The sequence below is a fragment of the Gorilla gorilla genome, chromosome 4 (assembly GCF_029281585.2).
Source record: "Gorilla gorilla gorilla isolate KB3781 chromosome 4, NHGRI_mGorGor1-v2.1_pri, whole genome shotgun sequence".
Taxonomy (NCBI): domain Eukaryota; kingdom Metazoa; phylum Chordata; class Mammalia; order Primates; family Hominidae; genus Gorilla; species Gorilla gorilla.
Genome location: NC_073228.2, coordinates 51036783 through 51049203, shown reverse-complemented (window position 1 = coordinate 51049203; position 12421 = coordinate 51036783). Strand labels below are relative to the sequence as shown.

General features: G+C 47.2%; 1 protein-coding gene across 1 annotated transcript; it reads right to left on the bottom strand.

The window, feature by feature from the left end:
- Nucleotides 1-2374: 2374 nt before the first annotated feature.
- KRT37 (keratin 37) lies at nt 2375-6792 on the bottom strand. The gene is made up of 7 exons (XM_031011468.3): nt 5867-6792; nt 5597-5679; nt 4613-4769; nt 4106-4267; nt 3902-4027; nt 3200-3420; nt 2375-2819 (listed from the first exon to the last, which is right to left on the bottom strand). Exons 1-7 carry the CDS (start codon nt 6356-6358, stop codon nt 2711-2713), a joined length of 1350 nt encoding a protein of 449 aa, XP_030867328.1. The 5' UTR covers nt 6359-6792; the 3' UTR covers nt 2375-2710.
- Nucleotides 6793-12421: the final 5629 nt, after the last annotated feature.

Sequence of the window (12421 nt, the reverse complement as noted above, 5' to 3'; positions counted from 1 at the left end):
GCTTCAAGCTGAGCTCATGAAGATTATAAGTGGCCATGAGAACAGATAAAATTGATTTTGTTCTTGGTCAGGAAGACAAAGAGAAGATGCTGGGGGGAAGGAGGGGAGGGTGGGGCACACACCATCAGCCTTAGGTATCACATATCATCGTCTACAAAAAAACTATCCAAATAAAAAATGCTCCTGTTCAGGAAAGTCCAGAAATTCACTTCAATCTTCTTGGCTTCCCAGTGTAGACAGTGGTGGCAGCAGGAGTGGGCCCTTCCCCAGAGCTCTCTCGGTGACTGCAGTGTCCACCCCAGCAGCCTGTAGCTGTTTACCCTTTCTCCTTTCCACTTTGCTGGAATTTGTGAGAAATGGCATTTGGTGTCAAAAAATACATAAGTGCATGGGCCTCATGAGCTGCAACTGATGTTACCACGTGAAGGCTGGGAAGAAATATCACACATCAGCCCACAGGCAGTGCAGGATTGGTGAACTGAAGAGGGACGGGCTAAGCACTAGGTGGCTCAGAACCAGATGCGGCCCCCAGCCAAGGGAGCAGAAGCCTCGGGAGAAGGAAAATAAGAGACACCTGGTTGCAATTATTGTGGCCAAAGCAAAGCCTATTGTGCCACATTTAGGGCTATATCCATCCAGTCGGTGAGAGTATGTGAGGCAGAGAGGCCAGGGACAGGCACAGAATGTCCAGGCGGGAGAATCACTTGCAAGAAAAGATGTCTGGGATTTGGTACCAGAAGGAGCCCTAAGCTCTCAGGCTAGGATAACGAATGTGAGTAAAACCCCAGGGTCCAGGTGTCCTGACTGCACTGGTTACCCACCTGCCAGCCTCTAGCCTTCATTTTCTATGTACCTGAGTGGCACCTCCTGTCACACCTAGCCATGGGACCTCATAGGTAGAGCTTGTTAAGGGTGTGACCTGGCCAAGAAAGGTGGGGACAGGTCGGATCTCCACAACCCCATCACACTGAGGGTCAGGGAGTGTCATGGCCACTTCTTAAAACATGACTCTTGTGGGTTCCTCATTAGAAGAGCCCACCAAACAGTCTTGTCCTCTGACAGCCCAATGGATGCTTTTTTGGATTCAGTTAGGCTACTTGGAGTGAGAAACAGGCCTAATGACAACAGAAGATGGCTTTTATTATTGCATGTACATGAACAAGGAATATGGCCAAACTTTCCAGCCACCAACGTAGAATCTAGGGCCCCGATGCTGAGAGTGGGTTCTGCTACTATCTCTTCAGCTCCTTTTTCTCTCTGGGAGGAAGAGACTGTACCTGTTGGTTCCTAGGGAGCCCCAATAAACCAATATCCACTGAACACCTTCTAGATGCCAGGAACATTAGATGCATTACCCCTCAACCACAGTGAGAGGGAAATACAACTATCCTACTTCCACAAACAAGGAATAGGTCTCAAGAGAATGCAGTGACCTGGCCAACTTCACTCAGCAAGGTGGGTTCAAATCCCACTTCAGAGTCACCAAGGTGGGATTTGAACCCAAGTTTCCCTGACCCTAGAGAAGATCCACCTCTACCACACTATGCCACCATGAAGAAGGACCAGTTTTTCATTGCTCTTTGCACCAGGGCACATGGACAAGCTGAGACCCAAGAGTTTCATTCTTCTGGACACACTTGGTGCTTGCCGTAAACTGACTAGCATGGCGTGGGAGGCAGCAGCCTCTCTGGGCTGCTCCTCCACCTGCTTATAACTGCATCTGGCTGTGAACCACCTTGGCCAGTGCCAAAGCCACATCCGAGAGGCAGGCAGGGACTTGGAGTGCTCTGATGGCAGGGGCAGCCCTCACCGCCAGCACCTCCAAGACAGCAGCAGAATAGACAACAGAAACATCAGTGGCAGCATCTCTCTAGAGAAAACTAAAGCCTAGAGGTGCCCCAGGACCAAGACCCCAGTCTCCAGTGCCCAATCTGGGCCTCTGCATTTGGGAGAGTGGGCGAGAATTCCATGGCTCCATGAAAGGGGCCAACTGGAGTGAGAGGAAAAACTTGGCAACTTGGCTCAGGCAATTCTCAACACGACCTTCCTTTGACGAGATTAGAATGCTAAGTGATGTGATTTTGCTCTTGGACAAAATAACATGAGGCTGAAGATGCCAAAAACATGGTAGGGACATGTTAGCTCTGAGCTGTTGTGAAAGAATTCAAACTTGGCAACTGGCATCACTTCCTTCCACCAGTCTATAGGGATCCCTGGGAAAGGTGAATACACATCCAACATCAGGAAGGGACCTTCATCCAGAGGCCCCAGAGCTCCCCAGGGAGCTCCTGGAAGCAAGATGTCAGAGCCAGTGAGGACACAGGACCTGACGACCAGGATTCTCCGACATCTCACATGCAACCAACACCGGGGGGACAGCACTTGGTGCAGGAAGGTTTATTGACCATTTAATGCAGGGAACCCAGTTACATTTTTGGAGATTCTGAAACACTGGAATAGAACCAAAAGAACCAAGAAGAGACACCGGGAAAAATAATTGCTTTCATGGAAGATAATTACAACATTTTAGCAACAACAAAAAATACAGCTTAGAGGCATAGGCAGGGAGCCACTCCTTGAAAGTATCTGCTACCAGTTGGTTTAGGGAAAATGCCTCAGTGAATCTGGTCCTGAAGGAAGACTGAGCAAGGTGAGGGCACTCCTGACCCCAGTGCAACCAGCCTCAATCTCCTAACTCAGGCCTTCAGAATCATCTCCCCGTGCTGGCTCCATGGCCAGAGGGAGACCCACCGGTGACAGGGCCACAGCTTGGACAAGAAGTACAGGAGGCAGGCGTGGAACAGGGATTGCAGGGGAGTCTGCAGGGAGAGAAAGAAGAGTTACATTAAAAAGATGTCTCAGTGATTCATGGACAAGGGTAAGATCAGGGTGAAGGCCGGGCCTGCCACCAACAAGGCACGCAGACCAGAGAATCTATACCAACAGTTCTCTCATCTGTATCTTTCTACATCCAGGAATCCTTGGGGAAGACTTGGCTTAGGGACCTGGCTATCATTTAGAGAACATTTTCTCAATAATCCAGTCTGCACAGACCAGGAAAGGTTAATGAGTCACTGAGCAAGAGAGCACAGGAAGGCTTGTTTGTTAAGATGATATCTTCTGCAAGCACTTCCATTACCTCTGAGGAATTGCCTGACAGTCATGTGTGTGGCTTAGGAATTGCCCAGATCACACGTACTTGCAGTCCTCGCTCTCCAGAAGGTTCCGGTATGTGGCAATCTCGTTCTCCAACCGGGCCTTCACGTCCAGCAGCACCTGGTACTCCTGGTTCTGCCGCTCCAGGTCAGCCCGGATCTCGGACAACTGCTCTTCCAAGTTGCTAATGAGGCTCTGCATCTGGGCCAGCTCTGTGCCGTAGCGGTCCTCGGCTTCACACAGGGAGTTCTGCAGACAGTCCTTCTGTAATGGGAAATAAAGGGGTAAGAGATCCAGGTGCCCCAAAACTCAGCAGTGAAAATCATGACCAAACTCATCACACATAGGGCAAATTCCAAAATGTCATAGGACATTCTCAGAGCTCTGGAGAAATCACTGTCAACATGACCATGACTTCTCTCTCATACACACAAATCTAACTTAAGGAACTGTCATGTTGATCCCTGTATCCCCAGTGCTTGACAAAAAGCAGGCACCTCGTAAAATCTTGTGGAGTGAGTGCCTGAACTTCTGCACTGTGTTGTAAAGGAAGTGGACTTGATTTTCTGAAGAAACCATTTCCCTGGGTCACACTGAACTTGACAGCAAGACGTCTCCATCGGGTATAGAGGACCCCAGATTTTGACTTAATGTTGAAGGAACTGATTTGTGAGACTTTAAGAGATGCTACTACCAGGACATGGCACGGGGCATTTGCAGTGCAGTGAGGGTGAAGGACACGTACCAAGGTGTGCTGGGCTTGGCGCTCCACCTCCAGGGCGTTCACCGTGCATCTCAGCTCCAGGATCTCAGACTGGCAGCACTGCAGCTCCTCGGAGCAGGACATGGCCTGCAGGCTGATGCCTTCAGACTGGAGCACAGAGAAACACAGTCACCTCCCTGCCCAGATGGAGGCCAGGTACTTCCTGGCTCTGTAACCCCCGCTCACCTGGGCTTGGAACCACTGTTCCACATCCTGGCGGTTGGTCTCCACCATGGCCTCATACTGAGCCCGCATCTCCCCCAACACCCTGTTCAGGTCAATGGTGGGCTCAATGTCCAGCTCGATCCGGAACTTCTCCCCCAGCTGACTCCTCAGAATCTTTACTTCCTGCAGAAACGGGGAAGCGATAGACAGCCTGCGTGAGGAAACAGCCTTTGATGGAGCAGACAGCACCAGAACTCCATCCCTGGCAAGCAGTAGGAGGGGAGTCCCACACATAAGCAAATGGGAAAGTCTTGCCCAGAGTGCATTTGGGAGAGCCCACCTGGACACCTTCCTCATGCCCAAGGCAAGTCTGCACTTTCCACGGAGGCCCTCTGGACCCTCAGACCCACCTCAGCCCTGCATCCTTAGGCCAGCTGAGCCCAGGCAATGCTCTGAGAGCCCCGGGGCTGGGGAGCTCCCCTGTCTGCCCAGCGCCCTCCCCAGGAGTTTGAGCGCCCAGGGCCACACCTGCTCGTGGTTGCTCTTGAGGGAGAGCTGCTCCTCCTTCAGGGACTCCTGCTGGGCCTCCAGGTCGGCCTTGGCCAGGGTCGCGTCATCCAGGAGCTTCTGTGTCCCGCACTTGTCCGCCTCCACCAGCTGGCGCAGGGAGCGCTCACTCTCCAGCCTTCCGTCACAGGAGGTACAGGGTCAAAAAGAATGCCCCAAGAGCCCCTCTCGGCTGCCCTGGCTTCCTACCTCCCACACCACCTTGGATCCTCATTTGTTCACGTGGGCAGTATACACTATTCTCAATCCTGCAGCGACACAGTTTGTAGTCAGGACATTATGCCCATTGACCAGATGGAAGACTGAGGCTCAGAAACAAAACACGAGTTGTTCAGAATTCCATGCCCAGTTAATAGTAAATGCATGGACTCATCCTAAGTGTTCTGACTTCAAATGCAGCATTTATTCTGCCATAATAGGAGTCATTTGGCCAGGAAAAAGAATGGCTAAAAATAAGCCTCTGGACCTTCAGTTTGCTGCTTTTCCTCTTGGATTCATTATTTCTCGTTGTTTTCTTGCTTTTCCCCTTCATTCAAGCACAACTCTAGCTACCAAGGAGCTTCAGTGACAATTCCTCCAGCTGATGGATTTGGCCAAAAGTCAGTGAGTCTAGCAACAGCCTACACATTGACAGTTTATTTTTGTGATGACTCAATTTTACTTCTGATTGAAAAGCAAAATCCTCTTATCTTCTAGATATGGGAGAAAGTGACATAGGTTCTAACCAATCTAGACTACAGCCCTTCTTTTTCTTTCAATGCTTATATTCTCTTTCCTCCTATATAATGACCATTTCTAGCAACAGGCTAATTTAAGGTGTGGAGAGAAATATTCTTCTAGTCAAAAACTGTTTTTGAACACCTACAATATAGACTGAGTAATGGGGTAGGCCCTTGGAAATACAGCAGGAGGGAAGTCACACTGACCCTCCTCATCCTGACTTACTTGATCCTAAAGTCATCAGCAGCCAGCTTCGCGTTGTCAATTTGTACAATCAGCCTGGCATTCTCAGCCTTGCTGCACAGGATCTGAGGAAAACGGAAAGATGGTTCACACACAAAGCACCATACTCTAAGCTCCCACTCCACGTGTGGTATTTACGCTCATGTCCAAGAGGAACCAAGAACCCAAAGCTCTCTGGACCTTATGCAGATTCCTCCTGCGAAGTCTTCTGCCTTCTCAGACCCAGCATGCCCAGGGGATCCCACACCTCACCTTCTGCTGGAGCTCCTCGATTGTACGGAAGTAGGACTGGTAGTCGGGGCACACGGTGGACTCGTGGCACTTGCTCCTCTCGAGGAGTGTGGTCTCCAGCTCTGCATTCTCCTGCTCCAGCTGGCGCACCTTCTCCAAGTAGTTGGCCAGGCGGTCATTCAGGAACTGCATGGTCTCCTTCTCATGGCCATTCAGGGTGTTTTTGCCATAGGCCCCACAGATTCCGATGTTGCCGGGAATGTGACAGGTCCCTGGCAAGGGACAAGCAGTGTGACAGGTTGGGGGCAGACAGAGGCTGGGGCGGCCCAGGGGAGTCGACCCCACACGGACTCTGTTGGCGTGTGCCACGTTGGCCAAGAGGCACATGGAGGCAGCATTGGCCTCTGCCCCGGGCTGGCACCCAACATCGATAGGAGAGACAGAGACATTTCTTGCTCCAGGAGCCATGGTGCAACCCAGAGGGCATGAGGAGGTGCTGTAGAAGGAGGTCATGGTGTAGGGCTGAGGCTGCACAGGAGCTTCAGATCAGCTGGGAAGGCCAAGCCACTGAGACTGAAGCCTCCTCTCCTCCCAACCCTTTTATACCCCATCCTGGGCGGGTGTTGGCTCCAGTGCTTTGACCTCCTGCCTTGATTATCTACCTGTTGTGGTGCCATCATCCTGTTACTCAGCTGCTGAGTTTACCATGAGAAGTTCCTCAGCTCATTAAAGCAATGTTGACAAATCTGAGATGCCTCTTGGCTCTTTGATATCAGGTTAGCTGTTGGTGGGAAGTCAGAGACTCATTGTTTCTGCTCAACAAACACCAGCAGTTGATTCAGGCCCCAAATGTTCTCTCTGGACTATGGTCTCTATGGATGTGGTCACAATGAAGGCTCAAATCTTTCCGTCAGTAATTTGTGTAGCAGGAGACACAGAGAACCAATGGGACCCAGTGGATCTTTCGCCTGTGCAAGACTCAATCAGCCTTTCCTTTGAAGAGAAAATATCAGTTAATAAAACCAATGCATCTACTGATATTTGACGATTGAGAGGCGCCTTTTTTTCTTTCTTCTTTCGCATTGCATACTCCCTTGAGAAGCAATAACATCCGGAAGCAATGGCGCTAATTAAGTTTTGGTTGACTAGTCAGAATCAGCTATTCATTCATTTGTTCATTCATTCATTGGTTCAGCATGCTTCCTGAATATCCCCCATAACTCAGGCAGTGTGCTGGTTCCTGGATACGCAATGTTCCCTGTTCATCAGCAGTAAACAATGCCTCTGAAATCTCTGGGTGTTCTACACAAACTTGAATGAGAACCATAGATCAACAAGAGTTAGTGAAAGACAGGGGATCTATAGTTCTGGCCAAGGAAGTATCTAGAAAGAAACCACTAACAAAGAAAAATCTTATTTGATCCAGGAAAGGGAGATTGGGCACAGAGCTCAAGCAGTATTCAAATGAAAGGTCCAGAACTAACATTGATTGAGTACTTAGGTGTGCTAGGCATTCTACTGTGTTCTTTCCTATCTAACCCTTACCACCTATGAGGTGGTTACTCATTGCCTCAATGTACAGATGAGAAAACTAGAGAGAAGTACATTTGTACATTTTCTGATTGACAGTGAACTGGCAAAGGCTCGATTCAGTCTCATGTCTGCTAGGCCCATTCTCTTTTCACTTCATCATGGCCCCCGGTGGGAACAATGGTGTCATTGCCCCGTCAGTGCTGGGCCTAAGGAGAGGGCAAGAAGGGGCTTAGTTACTGGATGAGAAATTGTGGTGAAAAGAAAATTACTGAAGGTCTTTGTGTTCCAGCAAAGGAAAAGATTTAAATACTATGGCAGTGACAACAAGAAAATGCACTTTAAAAAGTTAAACTAGGCCGGGCGCGGTGGCTCACGCCTGTAATCCCTGTGCTTTGGGAGGCCAAGGCAGGCGGATCACCTGAGGTCAGGAGTTCGAGACCAGCATGAACAACATGGAGAAACCCAGTCTCTACTAAAAATATAAAATTAGCCGGGCATGGTGGTACATGCCTGTAATCCCAGCTACTCAGGAGGCTGAGGCAGGAGAATTGCTTGAACCCGGGAGGCGGAGGTTTCCGTGAGCCAAGATTGCGCCATTGCACTCCAGCCTGAGCAACAAGAGTGACACTTTGTCTCAAAAAAGAAAAAAAAGTTACGCTAGTTTGTAACATATGCATCATTTAAGACAGGGTGCGTCCTGAGAAATGCGTCGTTAAGAGATTTCTTCATTGTGGAAACATTATAGTGTGAACTCACACAAACCTAGATGGTAGAGCCTACTACACACCTAGACTGTATAGTACAGCCTATAGCGCCTGGCTACAAACCTGTACAGCATGTTGCTGTACTGAGTATCATAGGCAACTATTATTAACACGATAATATTTGTGTATCCAAACATAGAAAAGGTAATGCATTGCACTACGACATTATAACCACTTCCACATCACTAGAGAATAGGAATTTTCAGCATCATTATAATCTTGTGGGACCACCGCCCGTATATGTGGTCTGTCATTGACAGAAACATTCTGACTGTATATCCCAAATCCCAGAGATTTCCAGTAGAGCTGGAAAACAAGTCAACCAATGGGGGTGTGGCCAGGAGTCATCCCTCCCAAGTGGTAGAGGGAAACCAGAAGGACCATGGGACAAGCTCTAAAAGAGTATAAATAACCTCTTTAAAAAAAAAAAAAAAAAATCCCAATTAGTGGGAAAGTAAATGGCTGATACTAGTAGCAAAACCTGAAGTCTTTGAAATTGACGTACTGGAAATGAGCCATTATTAAGATTTTAAATGAAAATAATAGGATTTAGACATAAAATAGGAAGCAAAATACAGTAAACAGAAATCGTGTAGCCAAATATGCATCAAATATGCATTCCCTTCAGCTACACTTTTTTCCCCTGAAATACAAGTTTTAGAAAATCTTAGAAGAGGGGTGGGCGCTGGACTTAATGCTGGGAAGCAACAACTTTGGGGCTGAATTTACTTGAATGGATTACAAATTGCATTGTTACACAGCTAAAAAAAACTTTATGTATGAAAAATGATAATAGCCTTACACTGAGTACAAATAATACTTAAAAGCATGTGAAGATCTGTGATGTTACTTATAAAAAAAAAGTTTAGGTTTTTTTTCCGTAAGTTATTGGGGTACAGGTGATATTTTTTCCATAAGTGGTGGGGCTTTTTTCCATAAGTATTGGGGCACAGGTGGGTTACGTGAGTAAGTTCTTTGGTGGTGATTTGTGAGATTTTGGTGTACCCATCAGCCAAGCAGTATACACTGCATCCTATTTGTAGTCTTTTATCCCTCACCCGCTCCCTTCCCCCGAAGTCCCCAAAGTCCATTGTATCATTCTTATGCCTTTGCATCCTCATAGCTTAGCTCCCACATATCAGTGACAATATATGATGTTTGGTTTTCCATTCCTGAGTTACTTCACTTAGAATAATAGTCTCCAATCTCATCCAGGTCACTACAAGTGCCATTAATTCATCCTTTTTATGGCTGAGTAGTATTTCATCATATATATGTACCACAGTTTCTTTTTTTTTTTTTTTTTTTTTTTTTTTTTTTTTTTTTTTTGAGATAGAGCTTCACTCTTGTAACCCAGGCTGGAGTGCAGTGGCACCATCTCGGCTCACTGCAACCTCCACCTCCCAGGTTCAAGAGATTCTCCTGCCTCAGCTTCCCAAGTAGCTGGGATTACAGGTGCCACCACCATGCCCGGCTAATTTTTGTATTTTTAGTAAAGAAGGCATTTCGCCATGTTGGCCAGGCTGGTCTTGAACTCCTGACCTCAGGTGATCCACCCGCCTTGGCCTCCCAAAGTGCTGGGATTACAGGTGTGAGCCACTGTGCCCAGCCCACAGTTTCTTTATCCACTCACTGATGGATGGGCATTTGGGTTGGTTCTGTGATTTTGCAATTGTGAATTGTGCTGCTACAAATGTGTGTGTGCAAGTATCTTTTTAGCATAATGACTTCTTTTCCTCTGAGTAGATACCCAGTAGTGGGATTGTTGGATCAAATGATAGTTCTACTTTTAGTTCTTTAAGGAATCTCCACACTGTTTTCCATAGTGGCTGCACTAGTTTACGTTCCCACCAGCCGTGTAGAAGTGTCCCCTGATCACCACATCCACTCCAACATCTATTGTTTTTTTTTTTTTTTTTTGATTATGGCCATTCTTGCAGGAGCAAGCTCGTATCGCATTGTGATTTCGATTTGCATTTCCCTGATTATTAGTGATGCTGAGCATTTTTTTAAAGTTTATATATGTATCTTTTGAAGTATTGAAAGGAAACTAGTACTTTATATTCTTTATCATATCATGTTTTATAATTGTTGAATATGTTCCTGTTTATTTTTCTCTGTCCTCTTGTGTAGCCTTAAGAAGTGTTTCAAAAAAAAAAAATATCTGAATGTATAAAATAAGAGTAAATGCCCTACAAGTTATGATGCCACATTATACATAAAACTGTGTGCATATATTTTTAAACAGCATAAATACATCTTTGCTCTGAGAAAAAGTTGAACATGCATCCCCATGAAAACCACAAGGGAGTCAGGGGATGATGGTGTTGATGAAACCTGGGCTCTTGGAATTCTCTCAAGGAGAAATAAGGGGTCTGGAATTCTTCCCAAGAGGAAAACCCACTGTGGGTCAGCTGTGGCTCCAGCGGCCCTGAGGTCAGCTATGACTCATTCTTTACTGGGGCAATCCTTAGAGGGCCTCTCCCTGCCAGGCCATCCCTCAGAGGCCTCTGGGTGCAATCTGCATTTTCCATCTTCAAAGACCCCTTTGTTCCTATCTTCCGCCTCAACACATAGCATCACTGTAATCCAGAGAATTGAAGCATTTAAATTCTTCCCTTTGATTTGCTAAATAGGAACCCTCTCTTGACCCTATCCTCTGGCAGGATTTTATCCCATTGGCTAAAATCATGGTTCCTTCTGTCTCAGAACATATGACACTTGTTAATTCTTAAGCATCACAGCTGAAGCTTTGCATCCTTTGCGTCCTGACACACCTCTCCAAAGCTTGATATGTGTCTCTGGCTTGGGCTCTGCATGGTCCATTTTGCATAATGACATAGACACTGCCTAGTCCTTTGTACAGCAGAGGGCTCTTCTGATTTTCTTTGGTCTCAAAGGAACAGGCAATAGGTGGAAGGCATGAGGCAGGTGTCTGGGATGTACTCAGCTGTGTAGGTGGGAAGGAGCCCATCCTGGACATCGCATATGATCAGATGAGCCTCCTCTTCCTCCCTTTTTTTTTTTTTTTTTTTTTTGAGACAGAGTCTCGCCCTATTACCCAGGCTGCAGTGCAATGCAATGGCACGATCTCGGCTCACTACGACCTCCACCTCCCGGGTTCAAACGATTCTCCTGCCTCAGCCTCCTTAGTAGCTGGGATTACAGGCACCCGCCACCACACCCAGCTAATTTTTGTATTTTTAGTAGAGATGGGATTTCACCATGTTGGCCAGACTGGTCTCGAACTCCTGACCTCATGATCCACCCACCTCAGCCTCCCAAAGTGCTGGGATTACAGGCATGAGCCACCGTGCCCGGCCCTCTTGCTCCTCTTTAAAAAGAGTTTCTGGCCCCTGAAAATAAACATATATTCCAAGTTGCATGAAGGGAAGTATCAGAGATGAAGAGAGAAGACAGAGGTAGTCCTGCAGCCCTCCTTCCTTCACAGGGGCCACCTCTTCTCTCTTCAGGATTAAAAGATTTTGAGCTGTAATCTGTCTTCAGGCAGAGGGGAAACACTGGGTTCAGAACAGCATCACTTGGTGCCACGGTGCAGACGCATCTCTGAGTCTGACCGTTCTGACGCATCTCTGAGTGAGACAGAAGCAGAGGCACTGGGCGGCCCACAGGGTGTGAGTCTAATCTGCAACCACCTGCTCCAGATGCAGAGGAAAAATTCTGAAGACACCTAAGGAAACAGGAGCTGCCCACACACTGCATCCTGATGTGAATTACGCCAGGAAAACATCTGCAAACCATGAGCAGCAGTGTGTCCTGATACCACTGTGCCTGCAAGGCTCTCAGACTTGCTGGGTGAAAACAGAGTCTGAGGAAGTATACCCCAAAACATCTTTATCATTTCAAAAGTCCACCTCAGAAGGCTTTGAAAAAAAAAAGTCACCGTTTTCTTTTCTATTAAATAGGATTTTAAAATCTAGTTACTTGGGAAACTTTGGTTTGATTTTAAGTATTTTTTAAATTATTATTCTGCTTTATTCTTTTTTTGTTTTTCTTTTCTTTTTAGATGGAGTTTTGCTCTTGTTGCCCAAGCTGGAGAGCAGTGGTCTGATCTTGGCTCACTGCAACCTCCGTCTCCCGGATTCAAGAGATTCTCCTGCCTCCGCCTCCTGAATAGCTGGGATTACAGGGGTACACCACCACGCCCGGCTAATTTTTTGTATTTTTAGCAGAGATGGAGTTTCACCATGTTAGCCAGGCTGGTCTCCAACTCCTGACCTCAGGTGATCCACCCACCTCGGCCTCCCAAAGTGCTGGG